General features: G+C 48.1%; 1 protein-coding gene and 1 long non-coding RNA gene across 8 annotated transcripts in view; one reads left to right on the top strand and one right to left on the bottom strand.

The window, feature by feature from the left end:
- The window catches only part of PPP1R3B (protein phosphatase 1 regulatory subunit 3B), a 36857-nt gene that overhangs the window by 8542 nt on the left and 3538 nt on the right, over positions 1–24777 (top strand). The window contains exon 1 of one of the 5 annotated variants that reach the window (XM_033060829.2): positions 21390–22035. The exons of 2 other annotated variants lie outside the window; for them this stretch is intronic. Coding sequence is in view for 1 of the 3 variants with exons in the window: in XM_033060827.2 (XP_032916718.1) it covers positions 22587–22594 (8 nt within the window). In the remaining 2 variants the exon portion in view is untranslated. Of the gene's footprint in view, positions 1–21389; positions 22036–22388; positions 22595–22721; positions 22741–24777 lie in introns of those variants that run through there. 2 more of the 5 variants (XM_033060827.2, XM_033060831.2) reach the window with 2 other exon arrangements.
- On the bottom strand, positions 16285–22316 carry LOC116996821. 3 transcript variants are annotated; one of them, XR_004418030.1, is made up of 7 exons: positions 22098–22316; positions 21320–21378; positions 21108–21218; positions 20717–20852; positions 19111–19277; positions 17068–17655; positions 16285–16978 (listed from the first exon to the last, which is right to left on the bottom strand). It is a non-coding gene; the product is annotated as an uncharacterized LOC116996821 (long non-coding RNA). The 3 variants fall into 3 exon arrangements; XR_004418031.1 differs by having other exon boundaries at positions 16285–17326; positions 22098–22313; XR_004418029.1 differs by having other exon boundaries at positions 16285–17655; positions 22098–22312.

Raw genomic sequence — 24777 nt, 5'->3', positions numbered from 1 at the left:
GATCCATTGATGTACAGTCATTTTCCTCTCTGGAGCAGTTGATTAATTAGGTCCTCTCTTACTTTAGTTTGATAGTTAATAACCTCTAGGCAACCATGCATTTCCCCTGGTTCTCCATACAAAAACTTGGCAGGGTTGAGATGGTCATTCATGACTAGTTCCAAATCATTGTCAATTAAAATGGCTTCATACTTTAACACTTGAGAATCAGTAAGCCATTTCTCAGCCTTTTGGTTTAGGATACTTTATGCGGGGTATATACTTTCAATTTTCCCCCAAAGGTTAACTTCTTGCTTTCCTCCACTAGTAAGGCAGTTGCCACCACTGCCTGAATACAGGTTGGCCACCCCTGGCTGACAGGGTCTAGAAGTTTTAATAAATAGGCCACTGATTTCCTGGATCCCCCCCAATCCTGGGCTACTACTCTATGTGCTACCCCTTTTTCTACATCCACAAATGGATAAAAAGGTTTGTCTAAGGCAGGAAGACTCAATGCCAGTGCATTGACTTAATTTTTCTTTTAAATCTTCAAACTTTTGTTCATCCTCCTTTCCCCACCTACAGTAATTTCACGACTATAAGGCGCACCCTTTTGACTAAAATTTTTCCCCGAACCCTGAAGTGCACCTTATATGATGTACAAAGTTGCAACATTTGCCACCCCGGAAGTGTGAGCTGCAATGGGGGGGAGGTGCCATGGGAGTGCCGAGTCGCAAGGTGGGGGCTGGAGTGGGCAGCCACGGCCGGCAGGAGCCGCACGGGGAGGGAGGGAGCCAGCGCTGGCCCCGGCTGTCGCGCGGGGAGAGAGGGAGGGGGCGCCAGCATCGGACGCGGTGCGGGGAGAGAGGGAGGCAGCGCTGGTCCCGTACAAGCCGCGCAGGGAGAGAGCAGAGCGGTGCCACACCGGCCCCGTGCGTGCCGCGCGGGTAGACAGTGGAGTGCCGCTGCGCCGGCCCCGTGCATGCTGCGCGGGTAGACAGCGGAGCTCTGCCGGCCCAGTGCCTGCCACGCGGGTAGAGAGCGGCGCTGCCTCGGCCCCATACGTGCTGCGCAGGTAGAGAGCGGCGCTGTGCCGGCCCCATACGAGCCACGCATGGAAAGAGCGGAGTGGCGCTGGCCCCGACCGCTGTGTGGGGAGAGAGGGAAGCGCCGCTGCTTGCCCGGTGCGAGCCATGCGGGGAAGGGGGGAGCGGGCAGCCACAGAAGACGCGAGTCGCGGCCACCCTGAGTCAACCCAGACCACGGGCAGCCCCGAGCCACCCCGGACCACCACGAGCCACGACCACCCCGAGCCCCACCGCACCAGCTGGCGCCGCGGGCAGGCGGGAGTGCTGAGGCTCACGGCACAGGGAGGGCGCCTGGGACTGCATTTAAAGGCTACGCCAGTCTGTGAAAAATGTTTGCAAATTGAGCACATGCCAGTAAACCCACGATGGCACGATTCTGCTGCTAATTCGTTACTTTGTTGCGCACCGTGCAGCTCCTCGCTGCAAAAAAAAACGTGCGCCTTATAGTCTGGTGTGCCTTATATAATGTACAAGTTGCAAAATTCGCCTACTCCCGGGGGGCGCGCCTTATGGTCGTGAAATTACTGTAATCTCCTCTTCTGCTAACTTTTCATACAAGAGCTTGACTGCATATCCCTCAATCCATAGCCTAGAGTATCTCAACAAGCCTAAAACTTTCTAACCTCCCTCTTGGTTTTTGGCCATGGAAGTGAGACTATCCCCATAATTCTCTCAGGATTCAGTCACCAGCTCCCGTGACAAATAACATCTAGTATTTTACTTCATGCTCTACAAATTGGAGTTTCTCTTTTCATACCCAAAGCCCTTGGTTTCCCAGAAAATTTAATAATGCTTTGGTGGATTCCCTGACTTCCTTTTTCTCCTCACCTGAGAGAAGCAAATAATCTACATATTGGATAAGTTTTATTTCAGGTGTGGCAGAGAAAAGTTGTAGTACCTCTTCTAGTGCTTGACCGAATAAATTGGGGGATTTCAGAAAACCCTTGAGGTAACCCTTCCTTGTCCACTGAAGCTGTTGCTTTCTCCATGAATTGGGGTCCTCCAATTATAAAGCAAATATATCCCTACTTTCCTCTGCTAATGGTCAAGCCCAAAAGCCATCTTTTAAGTCTGTCACACTGAACCACTGGTGTGATGGGAGGATATTACTCAGTAATGTATAGGGCTTGGGCACTACTGGGTATTGATTCACTGTTCTTTTATTTACTTCTCTCAAGTCCTCAGTAAGTTCTGTCTGAATTCTACACCAGCAATATGGGTGTATTATGGGGGGACATACATGGTTCTAGGGTTCCGTCTTCAAGCCTGAATCACTGGCTCCAATCCTCATCTTCCTTCCAGGGAGACCCCAAACTGATGGCTTTCATCAACTATTTTTATCACTATAGGATTCATGTATGGTTTTCCTTGGCTTTTCGGTTTTGCCCATACCATCTCAAGAATCTTCCCTCATCTTCCTTCCTTAATCAGAGAAGCTTAATCACCATTCTTGCTTCCTCTGGGAGTACCCAAATGTCTACCTGCACCTGTAAATCCCATCTTAATAAATTGCACCCTGCTTCTGGTACTCATAGAACATCTCCAATTCCTATTTTATTTGTCCCTTCAATCTTTACTTGCTTTATAACTAATGCTGTAAACTCTTCCCCTTTCACACCCATTTTTTGCATGGTATCATGACTCTTTTCACATTCCTTTGGAATTTTGCAAACACAAGTTCTTTCAGCCCCTGTGTCTATCAGAAATCCAAATTCTTCCTCCTGGGGACCTATTTTTAGTTATCAAGGGCTCTTGATGGTATTCCATCCCCAGGAGGTAAAGCCCCTGACATCCCTAGTCTTCTGCTTCGCTTTTTAGCTCATTTTTATAGACTCTTAGGCTCTTTTCTTTTCAGGGGCAATTTCTCTTCATATGCCTGTTCTCTTTACAGTAAAAGCAAACTGCTCCTAGGTTCCCCAGTTTCCCAATTTCTCCTTTTGGTTTTTCATCCCACAGAGCTATATCCCCTTTAGTCCACTCTGCCATACAGTACTGTATAATTTTGAGCTCATCCTTATCTCTGGTCTTGGGGTCATATGCTCATTGAGTGAGTTTCCTTCTCAGTGGGCTATCTGGGGGAATTCCTACTGGTATCTCTTTGCTTCCTCCTTCCCCACCTGGATGATTCCCTACTTGTTCCCAATCCCATCTCGACAGCTGACAACAGGTCCTCCCTGCAGGGCCTGCTTCCCAATTAGCCATCCACAGGTTCTCCCAGCAGGGCCCGCCTCACCTCCCAATTAGCCAAAAGGAAAGGAAAAAAAATAAGGGAGAGAAAGGAAGGGAGAGGAAGAAACAAAAAGATCCTTACCTTCTTTTCAGAAAGCAAAACCACCTCACATATGATCCAGGGACCCTGGCAAGCCAGAAGTCTTCTCTGCCCAGGAGACCCCTTTCTGTGGCCCCTGGTCCTGCCACCACTGCTGATGCCTGAGTTAGGAAGGCTCACAGCCCTCCCCCTGAGACCCTGGCAAAACTAGAATCTCCCAACCCTCAAACAGGGTTGTGGAAAACTGGAATTTACTGCGAAGGGTTTTCTGGCTACCACCTAAACAGATCAGCTCTCAGTAGTGGCTTTTCTCACCCAGGAGATCCCATTCCGTGGCCCCCACCCCTGTCTGGGAAACCCTCACACTGCCTATGGGTCCGCTCCCACTGCTGCCTGAGTCACGAAGGCTCTCTCTGGGAGCAGGTTCCTGCTTTTCGTGAGGTTCCTATGTGAAAGACACGCAGCTCTCTCTCCAGGTGACACCCCGCTTTCTTCTACCACACGTAAACTCCATAACTCTCAACCTGATGTTCCCAGGTGGTCTTGAGTTCCCTAAATCCATCTATTACACACTTCCTGCCAGCCACAGGGTCCCTGCACCACTTTTCTCCACCATGCATCCCACCCTATACGTCCAACTGTCTAATGGTAAGGTCTGACAGAACAAGAACGGATCCCGTATGTTACTTGGCTGGAGCTGGCATTTACACACCTGAATTAAGGACAAAGCATGATACCATGGTACTCACCTTCCCCTCTTCTTTCTCACTATTCAGTACTCCTCTGTCCTCAGGTTTTAACCTGCGATCACCGATGGTCCCAGGAGCCACTGAACTCACAGGGGTGTGCACCTCTCTCTTGAAAACTCCTAGGGCCACGGGAGTGAGGTGTATATATCCTGAACAAGTCCCCAAATTGTGAGAAATGATACTCACTTTTTAGAATTTCAAAGGTTTATTAAACTTTAACAAAAATACAATAAAGGACTGAAGAAGGAGAAAGAGCAGCACTGGGAACACAGGACTAAACTACCATGTGCTCACTCACAAAATTGGTGCTCTGACTTTTATGCCCCTAGGCCTTCCCAAAGCCTTGTCAGTTAACCCCTTCTCTGCCATCCATTGGTGGAACCTACTTTCTTGCATCTTGATTGGAGGTTAGGTGTAGTATCAAGCCAGCCCTCCCCAAATGTGCTGATTACCCAGCTATCCCATGACCACAATACAAGGGGGAGGGGAAAGTATTACATATATTACAATAACATATACGTCCACAAAATTTATCTTAACACACACACACAGCATTTGTCCTTTAATTGTGAGAGCCAACCATTACAGTACTCATCTATAACAATGAAGAAGAAATCATGCTTAAGGAAGTGAGAACTGGGAAAAGGTGCAGTTCTCTCTGAAACCTCACCCATTTTTTTGAGCCAGACATGGTGTCTCCATCTAATAGCCCTTTTTATTAAAGGTATTCCTTTTTGAACTCTTGCAAACCTCAATATCCCGTATTGCAGACTTCCTCCTCTCACTTCTGCACTATGGAAAGAAACCAGCAACCCTTGTTTCCTTTAACAGTACGCTCAACAGCTTAACTGGGTGAAAGACAGTTCCTCCTTGCCCACTCACATCTGCCCTCTCAAGGCTGAGTATACCTACCCTGTTCACAGTGTAGACACCATCCCAGACCTTTAAAAATCTTTAGTGCTCTTTCACTCTGAGAAGACCATTGTTGTGCAGAGCGTCTGAGACGTGGGCACACCCTGGCTGCAGATAAACTGCAGCACTTCCATTTTGTCCCTTTCCTACACCTTCCAAAGCCCGTCTCAAATAGGACACGGGTTAATCCATGCCTTGACATCCTGAGACCTGCAGCTAGCAGCCAGGTGCCTGTGAAATAGGGCATCCCTGCTGCAGCTGGTAGGTACTTGCATAGCTTTCTGTGGACATCCTGCTGGGATATGGTGTGGCTAACCCTCACTCTTCAACCAGAAGCAGTGCTTCTCACCTTGCAACATCAGCCTGGGTCTGAGCCCAAGCCCAATGCAAATTCCAGATGTAGGATTTAATGTGTAGGAGTACTCCTTGCATCTCTTCCTGTGTGTTCCTCTTACCTAGCAGATGGCAGGAAGGTGGGCAGTTGAAGCAAGAAGGGCACCACCTCAGGCAACTGCATCTGTTTGCTACAGTAGGGTCAACATTTTGTGATGTGCTTTGGTATCTGCTGCATTTAGTCTTTATTGTTGAGTGTCTGTTTGCCTTGAACCCGGAACCAGCAGAGAAATCTCAATGTTCAAGCGGAAGGGAGGAGCACTCCATGAAAATTTGATGGGAGCAAGATACGTAAATAGACAGGGTTTGTATTCCTCCCTGGAAAAACACTGCATAAATCCCTTTAACAAGATTCCAAAAGTCTCCTGCAGGATGGGCATTTTGGCTTTACTTCATGATTCACAGCAGCTTTGCTGTCTGCCAGATCAAACTTCATCGCACACATCTTCACACTGACTGGGCTTTTAGCCCCATGAAAAACACTGCCACTGCAGTACTGCCTGAAAACAGGCTCCCAGGGAGCTAGGGCTGCATCCAGAGCATCTTGCTTAATCTCATGAATACCAGTCCCTACAAAAATAGAAACAATTGCCTGCTCTCAGAGGAGCTTGCTGTATCAAGTTCCTAGTGCTCACAGCAACCAAGTTAAATTAGTTTTGTCTTTGTGGCTGGTAGATTAAATTGTTTCTTTCCTATAATGTTAAATAAATAAGGGACTTCTTTTGTGTTTTGGTGAGGTAGGAGGTTTGGATTATCTTCTTACCTTTATGACATACTGCCCCCACTTAATTTTTTGCATTGATGACATGGAAAGTGTACTTGAAGCCAAATATGGAGTGTGTTTGCCATACATAGTGAGTGTGTTGGCAGAACCGTTGGTTCAGCTAATAAAGCAGCCCACATTATTTAAAACAATCCTAAAGTCTCCAGAGCTTAACGTCTGGGACAACTCTGCTGCCGCCATGTCAAACTCACTGGGATGAGACTGGAAAACAAGTGGAGGAGAGAGCCCTGTAGCCATGACTCCCAACACTGCTTCAATTTTCTCATAAGAAGTATTCAAATGGGTTTTCTGCTCTAGAGGCTAATTCCCCATCTGAGAGTAGGGTTTTCATTTCTAAGATGTAGTCTTTCTTTAATTTAACTGCCAGAATTTTCATTTAATCAACTCTTAATGAATAAATGCAAACCATTTTGCCTACACTACTGCTCACTAACTTAACCTTGTCTCGGGTGGCTGTTGGTAAGATGCCCCACCATCTCTCCCTGGAAAACGGGAGGGAAGATTTTTTAATCTCCTGTAATCTGGCCTGTCTGTTCCAGTGAGATGCCCAGAAGCTACCAAGGTCCTGATCTTTAAAGTGTGCAAGGCTTTTCTCAGAGACTGGCAGTCTCCCAGAAGGTGCCCAAATGCATGGGGAAGTGCTGACATCCACCCTCCAGAGAACAGCCACCTTTCTAAAAGCTGTCTGTCTCTGCATTTTTCCTTCAGAGCAATGTACAAGTGTCTGGATTGAACATTTGGTTGTTCCTTGCAGCAACTGTGCCGCTAAATCCTGGGGTACAAATCACTGCACTCATTTTCTCCTTTCAGCGTGGCACCATCTTCCATTTGGCCCAGCTCTGGTTTAACCCCTTTTCCTACAAGTAGGGGTTGTTTGATACCGGCCAATCAGTTTGTGAGTCCCTTTCTCAAAACCTTTTAAACCCACAGGTCGATAGCCAGCTATAAGCCAGATTTAGACCCAAGCAAGGGTCTCCAAAATATCCTGGTTCCAAGAAGATCAAGCCGAGTAGAGGCAGCAGACCTCCTGGCAGGACCTCATCTCATCTCTGCAGTGCTATCAAACAAAGACATGGAGCATCAAAGCAATAGGTTGCTGGCTTTGTTTTCCAGAGGACCACTTGCTTTTCCCTTGCCCTGAGCATCCTTGGAATGTGCTCTTGCCGTTGAAAAGGAAGAGCTTTGCAGGGAACAGTAGGCTTGTGATCTTCAGCTCGCCTCTCTGGCAGTGAGTGGATGCTGCCAGTCCCTTTGGAAAGCCTATGATTGGCTGGAGCAATATCTCTACTGCAAACTAGAGAGCTGGGCAGCCACAGATTGCAGCATCTAGCACAAATACATGGGCCAGCTACATTTTTTTTTCTTGGAAACAAAGATATGTCAGCCTTAAGAGTATGACTATCAGGTTCTAGCTTCACAGGGGTGTAGCTGTGCTGATCCAGCCAAATACGTTCCCTGTGGTCTTGTGGCTTTTTTTAGAACTACAAGGGGCACACGGCACAATCACGAGCAGAAAGTACTGCCTGAGCTGGTTGGGAGGGAGATGGGGATGGCATTGGGATGCTATCATATAAGAGATGCTGGGTGTGATTGTCATTGCATCCCTCATGGCTGGAGTGAGAATCTGTCCTGAGCAAGCTGTGTGGTATGGATATATCAGGATAAAGAGAGGGCAACCCAAAATTTCAGTATGCGTTAGCTGTCCACGTATCTAATGTATGCCTCACCACAGTCTACAGCTTCATCACATGGGGAAGAGAAGGAGCTGGCACTGATCTCTGTAGTGACCAGTGGACAGAATCTGAGGGAACAGCATGATGTTGTGTCAGGGGAGATTTAGGTTGGATATCAGGAAAAGGTTCTTCACCCAGAAGGTGGTTGGGCACTAGAACAGGCTCCCCAGGGAAGTGGTCACATTACCAGGTCACAGCCTGATGGTGTTCAAGAAGCATTTGGACAACACTCTCAGGCACATGGTGTGATTCTTGGGGGTGTCCTGTGCAGGGCAAGGAGATGGACTGGATAATCCTTTGTCATTGCCTTCCAACTCAGTACATTCTATGACCCTGTGTTTCTATGCCAGGATATAAATTGCCTTATTCATGAAGAAAAAACACATATTTAACCTTGCACCCACTGTCAGGGTCTCATCTCCAGTTAAGGTATTTCCAAGCCTTTGGGGAGATGACAAAAGCAATAAGGAAGGCAGAAAGTAATTGGGAAAAGCTCAAGGGCTGTGAAACCTTCCCCACTATTAGCTGCACTTGCATACAGCCTGCCAGGCTCTTTGGTGTTTCAGAGATAACCCTGGGGTTACAGACTCAGGAGCTCAGTCTGTCTGAGCCTGCCAGCACCTTCCAGCTTAAGTGAGAGCCTCAAATCCAGGCAGCCTCCAGGGCAGAGCACAGCACAGCCCAGCAGGAGTTCCAAGAGGCCATGGCAGATAACTGTGGCTTGTTAAAACAGCCTCAGCTTGGCAGCAAAAAGTAAAACAGCAGGAGTGAGACTTAGGTCTTCCAGGACTACCATGAAACCAGCTGCCAGATGTTTCCTCAAGTGTATCTGCCTACCTCTGGAGGAAGGAATGAAGTAAGATGCTCAGTTTCAGTATAGACACATGGAGTTCGGTGTTACGTAGCTGCTGAGCTATACCAGCCCAGCAGGGCACAAATATGTACCACCTACCACAGGGGAGCCTCAAGACCCTTCTGCAGATCCCCAGTTTCACCATCTCAATCCTACCACTGGGCAAAGGGCAAAGTAGAGGGACTTCTCCCATCAGCTCAGTACTGGACAGAGTTAAGGTGATTTTGTCTGAAATTCCTTAATGCTTCATTTCTGATTTTTGGCCACACTTAGTTTCCTGCACTTCTGTGGAGGCAGCAAAGCTTTCTGCTGCTTCATTCAGCCCTTGTTTCACTTTGCTCTTGAAAACCACTACATAGAGAAGACAGAATGGAAGCAAAGTGGGCCAGGAGCAGATATATATGCTGGGATACTGTTTGCAGTTGGTTTCCCAAAAATTTGAGTTTGTGGATAGGATTGATGGCAGAGAATTTTTTGCATGTTTACATTGCATCTTTGCCAGCCTTTCAGCCTGTGTTGAGCTGGGGCTCCCACGTTTCTCTTGCATTTGCAGAAAGGGAAATACGGGTTTCTGCTGCCATCCTCCAGGCCTGCCTAGAGGAAAAGTCTGGGTTAGACTAAACTCTGCAGTGACAGAGAGCCTGACAGAGAGGAAAGGACTGCACAGAGGCACTAGCTTAAGGTACAGCTGCTTGTGCCTGAAGTGGATCCTCAGCAACCACCCAGGAAGTCCAGTCAGCCAGGGAAAAGGAAATCTTGCAGTTCCCAGAGGGATGACAGGGAAGCCAAAGTGCTGCTTGCTGGAGGCACCTTCGGGAAGGCATTTGCTCACCATGTTTGTTTGAAGCCTGGAGCTAAGACTGAACTAATCAGACACGAGCCCTCTGCACTCCAAAGAGCACCCACCATCAGCACAGGGGACTTGGCAACAATACCCATGGAGCACACGTCTTTGTTTGCCATGACTGCTCAACATGAGCACCTACTGGCTTTTTCCTCCAAGCTGAGTCTAGACTGAGACTGAAAGGCATTAACAACTAAAAAAAGTTAGAAAGAGCTTCAACAGCTTTTTTCACAAGATAAAAGGATTAGCAAAGTAAGGATGAGGTTTATTTATAGGTTAAATAATAGTCTCCAATACTCACATGGCACACAGTAGCTGGCTACCACATTGTTTGAGGCTGTGCTTATCTAGCATGCTGCTTCCGGATGCCAGCCCATGGCTGCCTCTTGCAGTCTCTAGCTTGCCTGAGAGAGGAATTTACCTTACCTTGTGCTGGAACCCATGGATCAAGATATCTCAGACAACCCAGTAAAAGAACTCAGGAAAGTTCAGGAGCTTCTTTTGGATGATCTTTGGTCACTGTCAGACCTGGTCACTGAAACAGAAACTGAGAATGCTATGGCTGGGTGTGTCTACAAAACCTCAGCCAAGGAGCCAAAAATTGAGGCTGGGGAACTTGGAAGGGCAGCAGGAACAGCTGTGCCTCATCACTGTCCTGGGACATCCCAGAGGGAGGCCAGGGAGAGCTGTGCACCTCTGGGGCCCTACCATGGTGGCCAGGCTTGGGGGCCTCTCAGATGACACTAACAGCAATGATTTTGCATTTGACACATGGGGCACATGCCACACAATTTGAAGGGCTATGTGGTGTGCATGGCTGGGCAGTCAGGACTACTCTTCATCATTCAAAGTCCCATGGAGGCTGCTCAAGCTCTGCGAACTGCTGGGAAAATGACCCCCCTGCTCTTGCCGCTCTGTGTAGGGCAGGCCAAGGGTGATCTCCACAGTGCCTTTGAAACACAGTACATGTCACTTGCCCCATGTGAGTCTTCTTAGGAGTGAAATGTAACATTGAATGTGGGGGGCAAGTGTCATCTCCTTGCATACCAAGCCCCACTGCCCCAGCCCATGTATCCATATGAGGCATTCCCCAGCTGCCCTTATCCCTATTTCAGGACCACTTGCATTCCTGGCTCTTATCAGGCTTTTTGAGCCCTCGAGCTCAAATGCCACAAGCCCATATCTGGTCCCTTCCCTGTCCAGGCACTGAGCCAGCTGCACACAAGTTGGGGTGCCAGTGTTGACAAAAGCACAGCTTTTGGATGATAATTTGGTGTTTTGCTCAGAGAATCACAGAAATCACAGATTCTTCAGAGGCTGGTACTTCTCATGCTCCTCTGTATTATCAAGCAGAGACTTAACTTCACCTGCCACAGGGCAGGTATCTTTGAGTTTTATGCCAATAGTGCTCACCAGTGCCTTTGCTGCTTGTCCCAGCTCTCCCAGTACAGGGTGGTTGGAGTTACCAGAACTTCGTGGGTTCCCCAACTGAAGCATGTAGGTGGGGAAGCATCAGAATGGCTGTCACTACTTGTCTTCACAGGTGATTTCAAGCTATTTGAAAAACCCAAGGGTTCACTGAAAAACTGCCAGTTCAGTTTATGGCCAAACTTACCAGAAGGGTGCTCTTAATTTACTGGTTCCCTAGCAGCCTCAGTACTTTTAACATCAAATGGTCTTTTCTGTGTTTGTCTGATCACCAAAATCAGAGAATATGACTTTCACCCTCCAAGTGTAACATCAAGAGGATATTAAAATACATGTATGTAGATGTGGTGCTTAGGTTCATGGTTTAGTGCTGGATTTGGCACTGCTGGCTTAAGGGTTGGACTTGACAATCTTAAAGATCTTTACCAACCTCAGCAATTTCATGATCCTACACAGGAGCCCTCAGGTAGGGAGAAGTTCAGCTATCTTGCTCTTTGCTCTGCATTTGTCTCTCTCTCCTGAAAGAATTTTGCCTTCTGTGAAGATTTCTAGGGAGAAATTCCAACATACCTGTAACACTGAGTAAGCTTTTTGTGAAACTTTAAGCTCAATTGTTGCCCATCTCTCCCATTATGATGTCTGGGAGAGAGCTATGGCAGATGCCTGAGGAAAAGAAATGCTGGGCAAGCCTGTAGTGATTTCCCGGCCAGGCTGATTTGCAGATCAAGGATTTCCTGGAAAGGTGGGAGTGTCTTTGCAGGCAACAGTGGCATTTTTGATTCTGTGAATATATCTGATCCCATTTTGAACTCCCATCAGTTTTTAGTATACAGTCTTGTGACAGGGCATGGCACATTTGATGTACACATCCTTTACAAGTGGAAAAAATAAGAGCGGTCTCTTGGTAGTAGCTGATGGGTTGACAGAATCTGTGATAAGATCTTGATTCATGTAGAATTCATTCAGAGTGAGTAGTGAAACAAACCAACCAAACTTACTTAAGACTGCTGTGCAGATGGCAGATGAACATGTTGTAGGGATCAGTGGTACACAGCAGGAGCCCATCTAGTCTGCAGCAGAAGCTAAGGCAGGCAGGAAATCTTCAGAGGTGCAAGAGTAACACTGTGCACTATGGGCAAAGGTCTGTGAGCCACTTCACTTGCGTACAGCCTGCAGAGAGGCTTAATTGCTTCATGCAGAATAAGATATCTCTGTACTAGTAAGGGATGCATGTGTTTACCTTAGACTAGGATATCTTGCTGGATATTAAATGACACTGGATATTAAATGTGACATCTTGCTGGATATTAAATGTTACATTAAATGCCCCACTGCTACATGAGTTCTCCATGTCTTATCTGCCTCTCATAATTCTGTATTTGCTCACTGTAGCACATACTCTTAATTTTAAGCGCTGTGGGTTTTTGCCTGTTCCTGTGAGAGCATTGCTCCACTGACATGGGTCTGTGAACTACCACGGATCACACTGGGGGAATCAGTAGCCATCAATGCTTTCAGAGGGCAGCAGTTTCAAGTGGAGAATTATAATCATACAACCATGGATAGCATATGTGTGGAATGGTCCTCTGAAGGTGTCTGTCCCATCCTCACTCCTTGTGTGAGGGACACTCAGCGCAGGATGTTCAGGCGAAGGCAAGATTGGTTCCCAAGTATGGAGGCACCACTGCCTCTCTGGGCCATGTACTGCCATCTCATTGTTCTGGAGCAGCAGTTTCCACCTGTCTCATCAGAGGTCTCTGTGTTGCAGAAGTGCCTGTTGGCACTTGTCCTTTCATTGGGCACCTCAGAGAAGGTTTGGCTCTGCATTCACTGTCTACCTCTCACACAGTGGAAGATACACCTAGGGCACTATTTATTGTTTCTCCTCTGGGCTGAAGAAGGCCATCTCCTTACATGCCACATGCTCCAGGCTGGTAGCAGCCACTGAGCTGAAACCTGTCATCATTTATCTCACCCTGGGGACACAAACTGGGCACAGTGTTTCACATACAGCCTTGGCAGTACCTGGCAGCAGGGAACACAGCCCTGACAATGATTTAAGAGACTTTCACTTCCGAATGACATGGAGAAAGAAATTAAAGCTGGAATGCTGTGCATATTACAACCACAATGTCTGATCATAAGACAATAGCACACTCATAAGGCACAGTGAGCTGTGAAACAAAGGAAGTCGGCTCAATAAATAGGATGTGTGCTCATGCAGATAAGAAATTCTGGGGGCCAGCAGCACTGTGGTAGGCAGTGGTCAGACTATGCACTGCAGCATCCATACCAGATGGGGACATTGCTGGCTTTGCAATATTGGTGTCAAGCATCCTCCCCTCTCCGAGGCAGCTGCTTCCAACCCTTTATCAAGAGATTTATTGTAATTATATTATTAAACTTCAGAAATTACAGATTGCTTTGCATCTAAGTCTTAATTTGAAATTTATGCTTTACATTTTTGATTATGAATTGTATTTTGTAATTATGTACAAGCATTTTTATTGTCATATAATAGATAAATAAGTATTTTCGTATTTGGAGATGTCAAATGAAAAATATTCCCACCCCTCCATTATCCAGACTACAAGGCAGCAACAAACCAGGAGTACTGATGAACTTGGCCCCCAGTTGACGCGAGAGCTGAGGTTGTGAGCAGCCAATCACTCATACACTGAGCTAGTTCCATGACCAAAGCCCTTGGGTTAACCAGGGGACACTGGCTGCTATTTATAGCTGCTCTAGCTCACATTTAAGCAGAGGCTTTAAAAATCTTGGAGGCAGGTTGGGTACCTGTAGCTCCGTCCTGCACATGGTCTCCTTGACAGGAATGGTGCAAAGCCCCAGTCATGCTGTTGCACAGGCTGGATCAGCCCTGGCTGCCAGGGAAGCCACAAGAAGCTTGGGTTAAGTCATTAATCAAACAGTACTTGGTTATTTAATTTGATTGAGCTAACTCTGCCTACTTCTTGGAAGACCTGAGTAAATTCCTTGCTTGAGCAAACCTCACCACAGGCACAACTCTAGAAGCTGTGGGACCAAGGGCTTTAAAAGTTGTCCCAAAGCTGTCAAACAGTGCAAAACCAGCTCACATCAGCCACAACCTGAGGTGCATTAGGTATTATTAAGACTCCCAAGGAGAATCCACCCAACAGAGGGATGGGAATCAACCAAACCTTGTGGGAGACAAAATGAGAAGACTGGACTTGAGTAATTTGCAGACTAAGCAATCAAAGAGAGCTGAGAAAGTTGGCTGGGTTTGAAGTGGGTCATTGCTCTGTGGGTCAGCCAGCTTAGATATACAGCCCATCTTCAGGATGTGACAGCAACTTCCTGTCTCTGTGATGTGGTCTTGAGAAGATCCAAAGTGCTCTGTGAGTTTCAGATGATAAGGTTACAGCAACCAGCCTCAGAAAATAGTGTTTGGTGTTTTCTGGGTTGTTGCCTCATTGGGAGCCTGAATATCACAGAAGACTTTGTATCCTGAAGTAACCCTTCAATGAATGGAAATAATTAGTGCAGAGTATTTGGTAGTGTCTGCAGTTTTTCAGCACTGCACTATGAGTTTTGATGGAGTGGTACTGCACAAAATTGGACTAACGCAGAGGGGGTCAAAGTATTTTTGAAAAATTAGGAAAGATGCCTTGGCTTTCAGGCAAAAACACCTAAGTTATCACTGTAGTTCTGGAGGTGAAAAAATATCAAAATCCAAGGTATTTAGCTGCTATGCACTATTTCACCTCTTCTAGATTTCTTTCTCCTTTATTAGGAGTAGATAAGGCAGCAAATTCAATTCCCAGCCTATTTGTGGCAACTTTCAGAAGCATAATATTTATTTTAACTTTGTGATTTTCCTGCAGCCCCCAGCTATTGCTGTTTTTTACAGCATTGGTGGTGCCACTGAATTCAAATAATTATAAGCTAGCCTCCTATTAACAAAGCCAAAGACTTTCTCTTTCACTGCTAGCTGTGTCTGCACTATCTTGACTTGCTTTCCACCACTTTAACTCCTATTCAGGAATCAGTAGCATTCAGGGAAACTTGAGGGACACCATGTAGTTTGTCTTACTTTTGGGAGGAGGTTGCATTTTCTTTACTCTGGTTTTCAGGCACAGCAGGGTCCCAGTAGCTGCTGATGAAGGGAAGCTGGGTAAATCAGTAACAAGAGATGAGCAAAGACTAGAGGAGGAAGAGAGCTGAAACAGACAGGTAAAAATGCTCACCGCCTCCATGGGCTTGGGACATGAGTTATTCCCAGCTGTCAGCACTTGAACACTGCTTCCTGTACCATTTGATGGCCTGACTCCCTTCTCCCCAGAGACAGAGGCAGTCTTCCTATGAATAGCTAGACTGCTTTCCAGACCCCGTTAGAGTTATTCCTGCCCTGGGTGTATCTCTTGTCTGCATGCACATTTCCTAAATTCTTCTTCATCCAATCCAAGTTCAGAAGTCCTTGCTGTGGTGCAAGTTGCTATGCATAATCGTGTGAAGTGGAAATGACATTAGCTGGATCTTGTAAAATCAGGCAGGGAGAGAGTTGTCTCTGCAGGATCCTAAGTACTCAGGAGATGAGGCAATGCTAAGGTACCTGGAGACATTGGAGGCATTTGTATGCTCCAAAACTGGGATCTCAAGTGACCTACTTAGTAGCATTTATTGTGCAACTTCAGAAGTACATGATCCCCAGAGAGGGGTACAGTAATTTCACGACCATAAGGCGCACCGGACTATAAGGCACATGGTTTTTTTTGCAGCGAGGCTCTGCCCCCAGCTCCTCCCGCACGGTTGCTGGCTGAGGCCCCACGTCAACCTGGCAGCCATTGGCCCCCGGGCCTGCCTCCACCCAGCAGGGGCAGTGCTGCGAGCCCCTTGGCCCGCCTTCACCTGGCAGCCATGGGCCCCCAGGCCTGCCTGGACCTGGGAGGGGCGGTGCCGCGGGCCCCCTGGCCTGCCTTCACCCGGCAGCCATGGGCCCCCGGGCCCGCCCAGACCCGACAGGGGTGGTGCCGCGGGCCCACGGGCCCGCCTCCACCCAGCTGCCACAGCACTGCTGGCTACCCCCAGGGCTCACAGCTCACACTTCCGGGGTGGCAAATGTCGCAACTTTGTACATCAGATAAGGCGCACTGGACTATAAGGTGCACTTCCGGGTTCGGGGGAAAATTTTAGTCAAAAGGGTGCGCCTTATAGTAGAGAAATTACTGTAATTTTTGCTAGCAGTTAGTTTCTGCAAGAAGGAAACTTCAAGATTCTGGTTAATTGGATAAAAATCTTTTAATAACTTCTGCCCACACAGAATAAAATTAAGACTTCCAATTAAAAAGGCCAGGTTACACCTGAAAAACATTTTCAAGAAATGCAAAGGCAGATGACTGGAGTAGCTTCAGCTGACCTTCCCCAGCACCCTAAGCTTTTGCCATTACCACTGACACTACCTTTGGCACTTGCTCAGGATACTGTTTAAAAGTCAGGCATCTTGTTCCTGCTGATCTTCAGATTCTCTCTATAGTGAATGAAAAAAGATAGGCAGCACCAGACAGCAACAGATCCCATCTTTCATTGATACTAATCTTCAGATGAGACAAAATGCTTCATGGAGTGATGGACCAGCAGAGAGCCTGGATACTCAGAGAGGCTCATCTGAGGTGAATGAAACCCTGAAAGGGGATTAGGATCATAACTGTCATAGAGACCTATGTGCACTCATCAGTGTGGCTTTTTTTCTCCCAGCCTTCATCAACACACAAGTGGCCTTTCGGGCTTTCATCCTCTTGCACAAAGATAAGGCCTTAGAGTCCCCAAGCCTGGATACATACAAGTTCCCAAGACAACTGCTCCACAAAATAAGGTTTGCAAACTTTGTAGGGCACCAAAGTTAAAATATATATTGTTTCACCATGGCGTATGCATCTAGGGCAGGTTCAAGTTCAGCCAGTTGGATACCTGTATGGTATAAAAAGAGCAAGCTGTCAATGCAGCTGGGCTGATTCAGCCTGCCTGAGAGCAGCATTCCTCTGGATTTGCAATCATACCAGTGAATCCACTGAAACAGCCCAAATTCCTTTTCATACTCTCGCCACTCCAGCCCAGCCCTTGCTGTCTCTCTCCTGCAGGAGCATATGGGGAATTTGAAAGATTTGAAGTTTTAGTCCAAGCTGTATCTTCATGCTCCTTTCTTCCTTCTGTTTACAGCCTTTACTTTTTTTACACATAGTATCTGCACAACCAGGTACTCCTGGGTTCAAACAAACAGCAGAAGGGATGGAAAACCTCCATGTTTCTCTGCAACAGCTGAAGCATAACAAAGCAAAGTTTCTGGGACATCAAGACAGACATTTCCACATTGCATGTTCACTACAGGAAAGGAGGCTCTTAAGGAAAAAAAAAAGTAAGGATGGGTACACAGTTGTTGCACCACTTTATGCAATCTTGGGACAGACAACCAACCTCCTTTCTATTGCTATGATTTTTCTAGAACCTCACTGATGGGAATGAATTCCATACACTGCAGGAAGGCAAGGTCTTTCAGCAGCTCTCTGAAAAGAACATTATATATGTTGAAAAAGCAGGAGGTACTATTCTCTTCCTTCACGGACTCATCCCTTCTTGGGTCCCAGTCTCTGAAGAAAAGATTTTTTTAATTTAGTACCCAGCCTCACCTTAGCACTGACACAACATTTTCAACAAGCACATTGTATGCCAGGCCAAGGACTCTTTGTTGTTCCTGTCTGCCTGTCACTTGGTTTCTCTACTGTCATTTGTGCTGACCTTTGAGCTCTTCCTTTTCTGAAAGCCCATTGCCCTTTTCCTCTCTATGTAGCAGCTTTCCTTAAAGCATTTGTTGTGGCTAATTTGCCTTCATTCATTCCCCCATAATTTTCCTTTCTTTGCAACTGTTTTAAAGGTTTTTTCTTGTTGGTCATTTTGATATTAAGAACCATAGTTTTGTAATACCTAGTCTTTCTCTACGGCACACGATGCCAGGCCAGGGTTTGTATCTGGCCCCACACCATCTTTGCTGTGCATGTTGGCCTGGAAGGCAGGTGCCATGGTCTTCAGTGGGCAGAGTACACATTCCTTGGGGTGTCTGACCATGGGTGCACACGAGATCCAAAGGGAGCCATGCCAAGATAAATACCCCACTGTGGGCCTACAGCCAGTATATTGAAGCAACTCCTCATTTCTGGACAGGAGAAGCACTGGGGCCTCTGCCCTGGAGCACAGCTCCCCAAAACACAGTCAAGAGTGGGACTTCCTTTGATACTGGGGCATATTGAATGCTCTTTGCTTAATTTCCTGTGACAGATACAGGAGTTTGAGACCTATGGAAATAAAAAGGGGAATCTCATCACCCAGTGGAATTTCTCAAGTCTGTCCTTTGGTGAAGCTGTGTTTGCTACGACACTAGAGAAGCTGGACGGAGGCTGGGAGCACACGGAGCTCCCAAACAATACATCAGGCTTCAGCCACACTTACAGATGATGGTGAGAGTTACCAAGTTGACTGCAGTTACCAAGTTCATGGTGAGGGAATCCATGTTTCCTACAGCTTTCTGTCACGTTAGCCATAGCTGGCCAGGGGGCTATCAGTGCTGGCCAGCCAGCAAGAGCAGACTTGTGATTAGTGGCTGCTGGCCAGCTGGCCTCTGCAGCAAAGCCCTGCTCTGCTTTTGGTCAGCAAAGATGCTCACTGGGTCTCTCCCCATCAGCCATTGAGTCTCATGAAACCTAAAAGGGGTGGGAAGGGACTGCTGATTTTGAGAGGGCATGAGATATGGGATGGGGTGCCCCATGGCAGCAGCCCCTGCACAGCTCCCTATTACATCAACCACTCCACTGGTTTACAGCCCTCGCCCTTGAGCCTTGTCCCTGCAGCCTGATGTGGACACATTGCACAACACTCTTGGCCCTTCTCCCCTTTCCTTCCTGGGCTGCCCACTGGCTGGTTTCTGGGAAGCTGAGCTGTCACAGCAGCTTGAAGAGTCCTAACATGGAGGAGAAGATGGTCCATCCACCCATGTCTCCAGCAGGGCACTGAGGAGGTGACAAAACCAGGAAGGGTCCCCAAGGACTTACTCAAGCCTGCTGGTAGAGTGGCTCTTGAGGGAGCATGGCAGGGGAAGGAGGGTCCCTCTGGAGAGTAGGAGAAGCACAGCCTCCCCCCAGGCAGCAAACCAACAGGGCTGCATCCAAGAGGTGCAGGAGTCATCATGTCCTGTACCAGAACGTGCTGGGGTAAATACCTATTGAATGAAGAAGAAAAGCCAAGTGAGATATGATAGGAGAGTGGGACCTTCTTTCCAGAGCTGTCTGTCATGGATGGGACTAGTTCTACAACACTCCCTCAGAGAGAAGCAATATGTAGCCTCTTCCTCATGCCAGGTAACAAATTCTTCTCATTCCTCTGCGGAGCAGGAGGGGTGTGGGGAAAGCTGTGGGGAAATCACAAAGATCACTGTGCAAGGCCTAGTACTGAGCTAAATATAGCCACTATCTCAGCTTCCCAGAGATAAGAGCCTGTGTCCACAGTCTGCCACAATGCCCCACCCAGACATCCACCTGCCTTTGCTTCAGGGGCAAACACTGAGCCACAGTTGTGCAACACCTTGCCCGCTCACAGCAAACGGGCAGAAATGCACCCTGAGCCACCTCGTGAGCATTTTATGCCTGGTGCTGCAGGCTAGCTGGGCAAAGCCCACACAGCACAGAGGTGAACCAGCATCTCCCTTGGGGACCTCCATGGTGCCGAGCTACCAGCAACAATAGTGACAAATGTGAGGTCAGGGCTTCCACCACTTTTGGGGCTCATCCCATTAAGTCCACCACTACCACCTAAATCTCTCTGCACCAGTGACGCTGAGTCAGGGTGCAGTGGCTCTGCCTGGAGAAGGGGAGGCAGCACTGGAGGGGGTCCACGGACCATGGCCACCTTATCCCATGTGTATCTCCTGGGGAAATTTGAACATGGGTCCTTTCATTTCTACTGTAAACCCTGTCATTAAGTAACACATGCTAAAATCCCACCATATCCTCAGCACACGAAAAATTACTGTAATTCTGCAATACTCCTGCAATGGGTACATCTTTCAGCTCTCTCTCCCAACTTTAAATATTACCACTGCTCTTATCAAAAAGAGTTTATGAAACAAAAAAACATTTTTTCCCCCAACAAAACCCTTTTGCCTTGCAGAGCAGTAAGTTTATTAAATGGCAGCTTCTAGCAGGAAGTCTCCAGCTTTAACAATAGCTGTCTGTGTTTCCACAAATTAATGGTAAACAAATGTTGACACTTCAATCCTGCTTTTCTGCTTTGTAAGGAAGGTGAGAGAGAGCAGAATTGCTTGCAGCTGTGTAGTTAGAGGCCAGATGTGGCACAAAAAGTATCTCCACTGCTATCATGGGGAGAAGGTAAATACACCATCCCTACCTTCCAGAAGGTTTTACAGTCTCTGCTGCTTTCCCATGGAGGTGACATTGTCCACAGAGCCACTGCCCTGACAGGGAGGCCAGCTCCATGCACACTTCCCAAATTATTGAAGACACTGGGCTCTGTGGTGACATGGACTCAGGAGCAGCCCAAAGGAGCAGAAATGGGAACTGGAGGTGGGAAGATACTTGGGAAGACCCCTTGGCCCAGCTGGCCCTGCAAAGCAGTGGGGTCTATGACAGAGCATCAACTCACCTGGCAGATGTTTTCAGGATGCTGGAAACACCTTTCCAGCTCTGCACATATGCTGGATAGGGATTCCCATAGAGCTGATCTATTTGCCAGCCAGGCCCTTGTTGGTGTTTTTTTTCCTCATGGATGGAAGCCACCTCTACAAAAAAAGGCATTTTTTTCCATTGCACATCATAAGTATTGTTTGGAAAGCAGATTTTTGGGTATCCTCTGGAGATTTCTACCCAGGGCCAGCACAGCCCTGGCACCGTGGCCACAAGATATAACTGTGAGAGTTACCCTCCTCCCCACCAGGCCCTGAGCACCCAAACACCCTGGGCCAGCTCAGACAGGTAGATTGGTACCCCAAAAAGGCTTTCCACAGGAGCACATTCCCATTGGTTTAACTGCTTACTTGTGGCACCTGGAAAACCTTCTGTGGCCTTCTCAGTTTTGGCCCCTCGAATCAGGAAGGACACAGGTACTGGAGCAGGTCCAGAGCAGGGCAACAAAGCAGGTGATGAGTCTGGAACACAAGTTCTTTGAGAAACGGCTGAGGGAGCTGGGGGTGTTTAGTCCAGAGAAAAAAAAGGCTCAGGGGAGAGCTTAATAAGTGTCTACAAATACCTGAAAGGAGCCTCTTCTCTCAGGTAACCAGTGGCAGGACAAGAGGACATAGTCTTAAGCTGCAGCAGGATAAGTTTAGGTTAGACATTAGAAGGAATTTATTCACAGAAAGGATGGTTAGACATTGGAATGGGCTGCCACAGAGTTGGTGGTCACCCGCCCCAAGGTGTTTAAGCAAGGACTAAACAAAGACTAGGCCTGGCATTTAGTGCTATGGTTTAGTTGACATTACGGTGTTCAGTCATAGGTTGGACTCAATGATCTCAGAGATCTTTTCCAGCCAAATTGATTCCGTGATTCTGGACACACAGGGACAGCAACCTGGCACAGGAACTGACGGACAGTGAGGGACTGGAGGTAGCCGACGCCTGACACAGAGCTTGTCACTTCTACGGCAACGAGCTTGCTCAGCCGCGGAAGGAGTGGCAGAGCTGCCCGGCGAGGTTCCCCCAAGTGGGAGACCGTGCGCTGTTCAGTGAGTTCCCCCGACAGGACGGACCTTAGTCATTGCGCGCTCCCTCAAGACCTACTGGCCACCGCAACCCCACCCACCGGACCGGTCCTGCCCCCTCGTGTGCCGGGCGCCCGCGCTCGAAACGCGCTGACTGGCTGAAGTTCAGTGGGGCGGGGCCGGACGCCCTTAAGAGGCCGGCGCGGGGGGCTGCCCGGTGTGAGGCGGTGTTGCTGGATGTCTCTTAATCCGCGTATTACACTAGGTATGGGAGCGCCGGCCCCGCCTGCTGCGAACCTCGGCACTGACACTGCTCCTCCCCTTTACCTTCCGCTGTTCGGGTTCGCAGCCTCCTCTTGTGCGTGAGGGCGGTTGTGGCGCTTCCCGCCTCGGTGCTGTTCCTGGGGGGAAATGGGATCCTGCGGCTTGGCTCCTGCAGTTCTCCGGCTGAGCCGGGAGCGGTAGCCCCGTCGTGGCGGGGTTGCCTTCCCGCGGGGCTCTCTTCTACTGCCTCTCCCGGGTCTGGGCGGCGCGGCTTGACTGGTGTTGCGGAGGGGGCGGGCCCTAGCGAGTGAACGCCGCCTGGGCAGGGGCCTGTGGTAAGCGGGCTGAGCCCGCAGGGCGGCCCGGCCTGCCCTGGATCCGGGAGGAGTGGGGGATGTGGAGCGTCCGAGTGCTGCTTCAGCCGTGTCACGGCAGTGTGTCACGGCTGCGAACTTTGGCTTGGCAAGTGCTGCATGCCCAGGCCTGTGTAAGGGGTCACCTGTGCCCGGATAGCGTGGGAAGCAGAGCGGAGGCAGCCGAAGGGGTTCGATAATGGAGGTGTAAGTAATTCCTTGGCTCTGGCTTAATTCTCCTTTGTAGAATGACAGGAGAGAGGAATGCGTGGCAACAGACATCCTTTTCTGGAGAAGGTAAAGCTACAGGAAGAAGTCCGGAGGCAGAGTCAAGTTTCTTCTCCTTTTTAGGGGTGAGGGAAGGGAAGTGGCCCCTGTACCTGCACTGTGCTCCCTGTCTTGCGCTTTTTGCTTCCCGGAGCTTCATTTCTTGATTGAGCTCTCAAAACTGTATTCCTGCTTCCACCTTCAAGGCATCTGAAGTTAAGACAATCCTCCTCATCCCCAAAAGGGGAAACCTGTCTCTAGCTGAGAGCTGGCTATCAGCAGACTCTTCAGGGCAGAAAAAGTTGTCTGGGCTATCAAATGGACTAGCTGTTCATAAAACCACAGGGCTCATGCTCAAAGTTGGTTATGAAAAGCTCTTGCTACAGTTTTTAGCTTGGAAAAAAAGCTCCAGGTTATTTAGCTGGGCTGGGTATTTTATGCCTCTGCATTTTTAAACTGAATAATCAAGGCTTGCTATGAATCCTGACTTCTCGGGAATCACAGGAATTCAACTGAATAAATTTTTCTGGGGAAAAAAAAAGATGCAATTCAGATGAAACTGACCCAAGTAAGAGAGTAAGCATTGGAAGCCACATTAATTTAAAGGAGGAAATGACCTGTATAAAGGGTATATGAACAAAAACTTGGCAAAATCAGGTAGAGCAAAATAACAAAATACGTTAGCAAACAGGTGGATCTGAGGTGTTTTGTGCAGCTGCCCTTGAGCTGAAAGGAGGCACTGCAGAAAGAGTTGGCTGGTGGGTGTGTTGGGATGAAAGCCTTTGCACATGTGCTCGGAATAAACAGATACCTATGCTGAGTGGATGCTGTGAAAGCTTGCTCAGAGCTGCTGTGTTGGTGTTACAGGGTGGGGAGTTAAAGTAGTGAACTGGAGAGTGTGGCTCTTGCTTTTTCTTGGCAAGTACTAGAAGCTAGCTGTGCATGGCTTTGGCAGCTAGATCTCTGCTGCATCACAAAGCCACTGGTCACTGCTACTATTGCTGCCTCATCCCTCTATGTTGGTGGGAGCAGCTTTGGACCATGGCCTGCAGCCCAGCAGGACATTTATTAAGGGAATATTCTGTGTTTAAAGTCAGCTGCAATACAGTTGACTTAAGGGGGATGTGTGTGATAAATCCATCCAGCGGTTTATCCAGAGCCAGGCCACAGAGAGTCTGCCAAAAGCACCCATCCGAATGTCAGTGTAAAGGCAGGCACAATAGGTGCAGTGTTCTGGGAGCTGCCTGGCTGCAGTCCACTCCAGGGCTGCATCTGGCACAGTGCCCTACATTGGATGCATGGAGAGAGAGATGGTGCTGCATCCCTGGAGGAATGGGCTGGGTGCTGGAGGAGAGGCTGTAGTGGAGGGGGCACATGGCCTGTGCCTTTTGCGAGCAGGACTTGCTTCCAAAGCCTCAGTGAACCTCAAAGTAAGTGAGTTGTGTTTGGCAGAGCCCTATGCCTGTATAGATGTGTTCCAGGGGCTTAGCACAAACCCTATGGAGGCTTGAGGTGCAGACTCTGCCTGGAGGTAAAACTGACTGATGTTTGTTATAAAGTGGAGTAGAGGGGAGAAAGCTCCAGAGCAGTGTTGGCGAAGCCTGTGCCCTGCTGCTGTGTCAGACTTGCTATCTTTACAATACTACTTGGAGGCACTTTGGATGGTGCAATTCTGGGCGACAGTGATGAGCAAAGTGTGTAGTTCAACTGAATGAGTGCTTTTTGGCTGACATCTGGAGTTTTATGAACTATTAAGTCAGTTGTGTATGACAGCTTGTGACAAACTGAGTTCCTATTCCTACAAAAACTTGTTAAGCCCTGGGGAGAATCTCTCCTGGAAGGAGGCAAGCACAGCAGGAATACTGCTTTACATAGCATTGAAATTTGATAATCTGGGGGTTGTGTGAGCATTGGCAGGACTGAGCCATGGGCTTTGCTTTGGATTGCAAATGCTCTGGATCCTGCTATTGCTAGTTTAGTAGGAAAGTAGGAGGCAACTCTGTCCCTGTAGCAGTTGGAAGAGCTGTTCAAGAGCCCAACAGGCTCTAGCCCTGTCACTTCTGTAGTGGGTTTCTCACTGTGTCTGTAAATCACACTGTGCTAGTACCTGCCTTTAAGAAGCA

The sequence above is a fragment of the Catharus ustulatus genome, chromosome 5, assembly GCF_009819885.2.
Source record: "Catharus ustulatus isolate bCatUst1 chromosome 5, bCatUst1.pri.v2, whole genome shotgun sequence".
In the NCBI taxonomy this organism is placed as follows: domain Eukaryota; kingdom Metazoa; phylum Chordata; class Aves; order Passeriformes; family Turdidae; genus Catharus; species Catharus ustulatus.
This window is presented reverse-complemented; position numbering and strand designations above follow the sequence as displayed.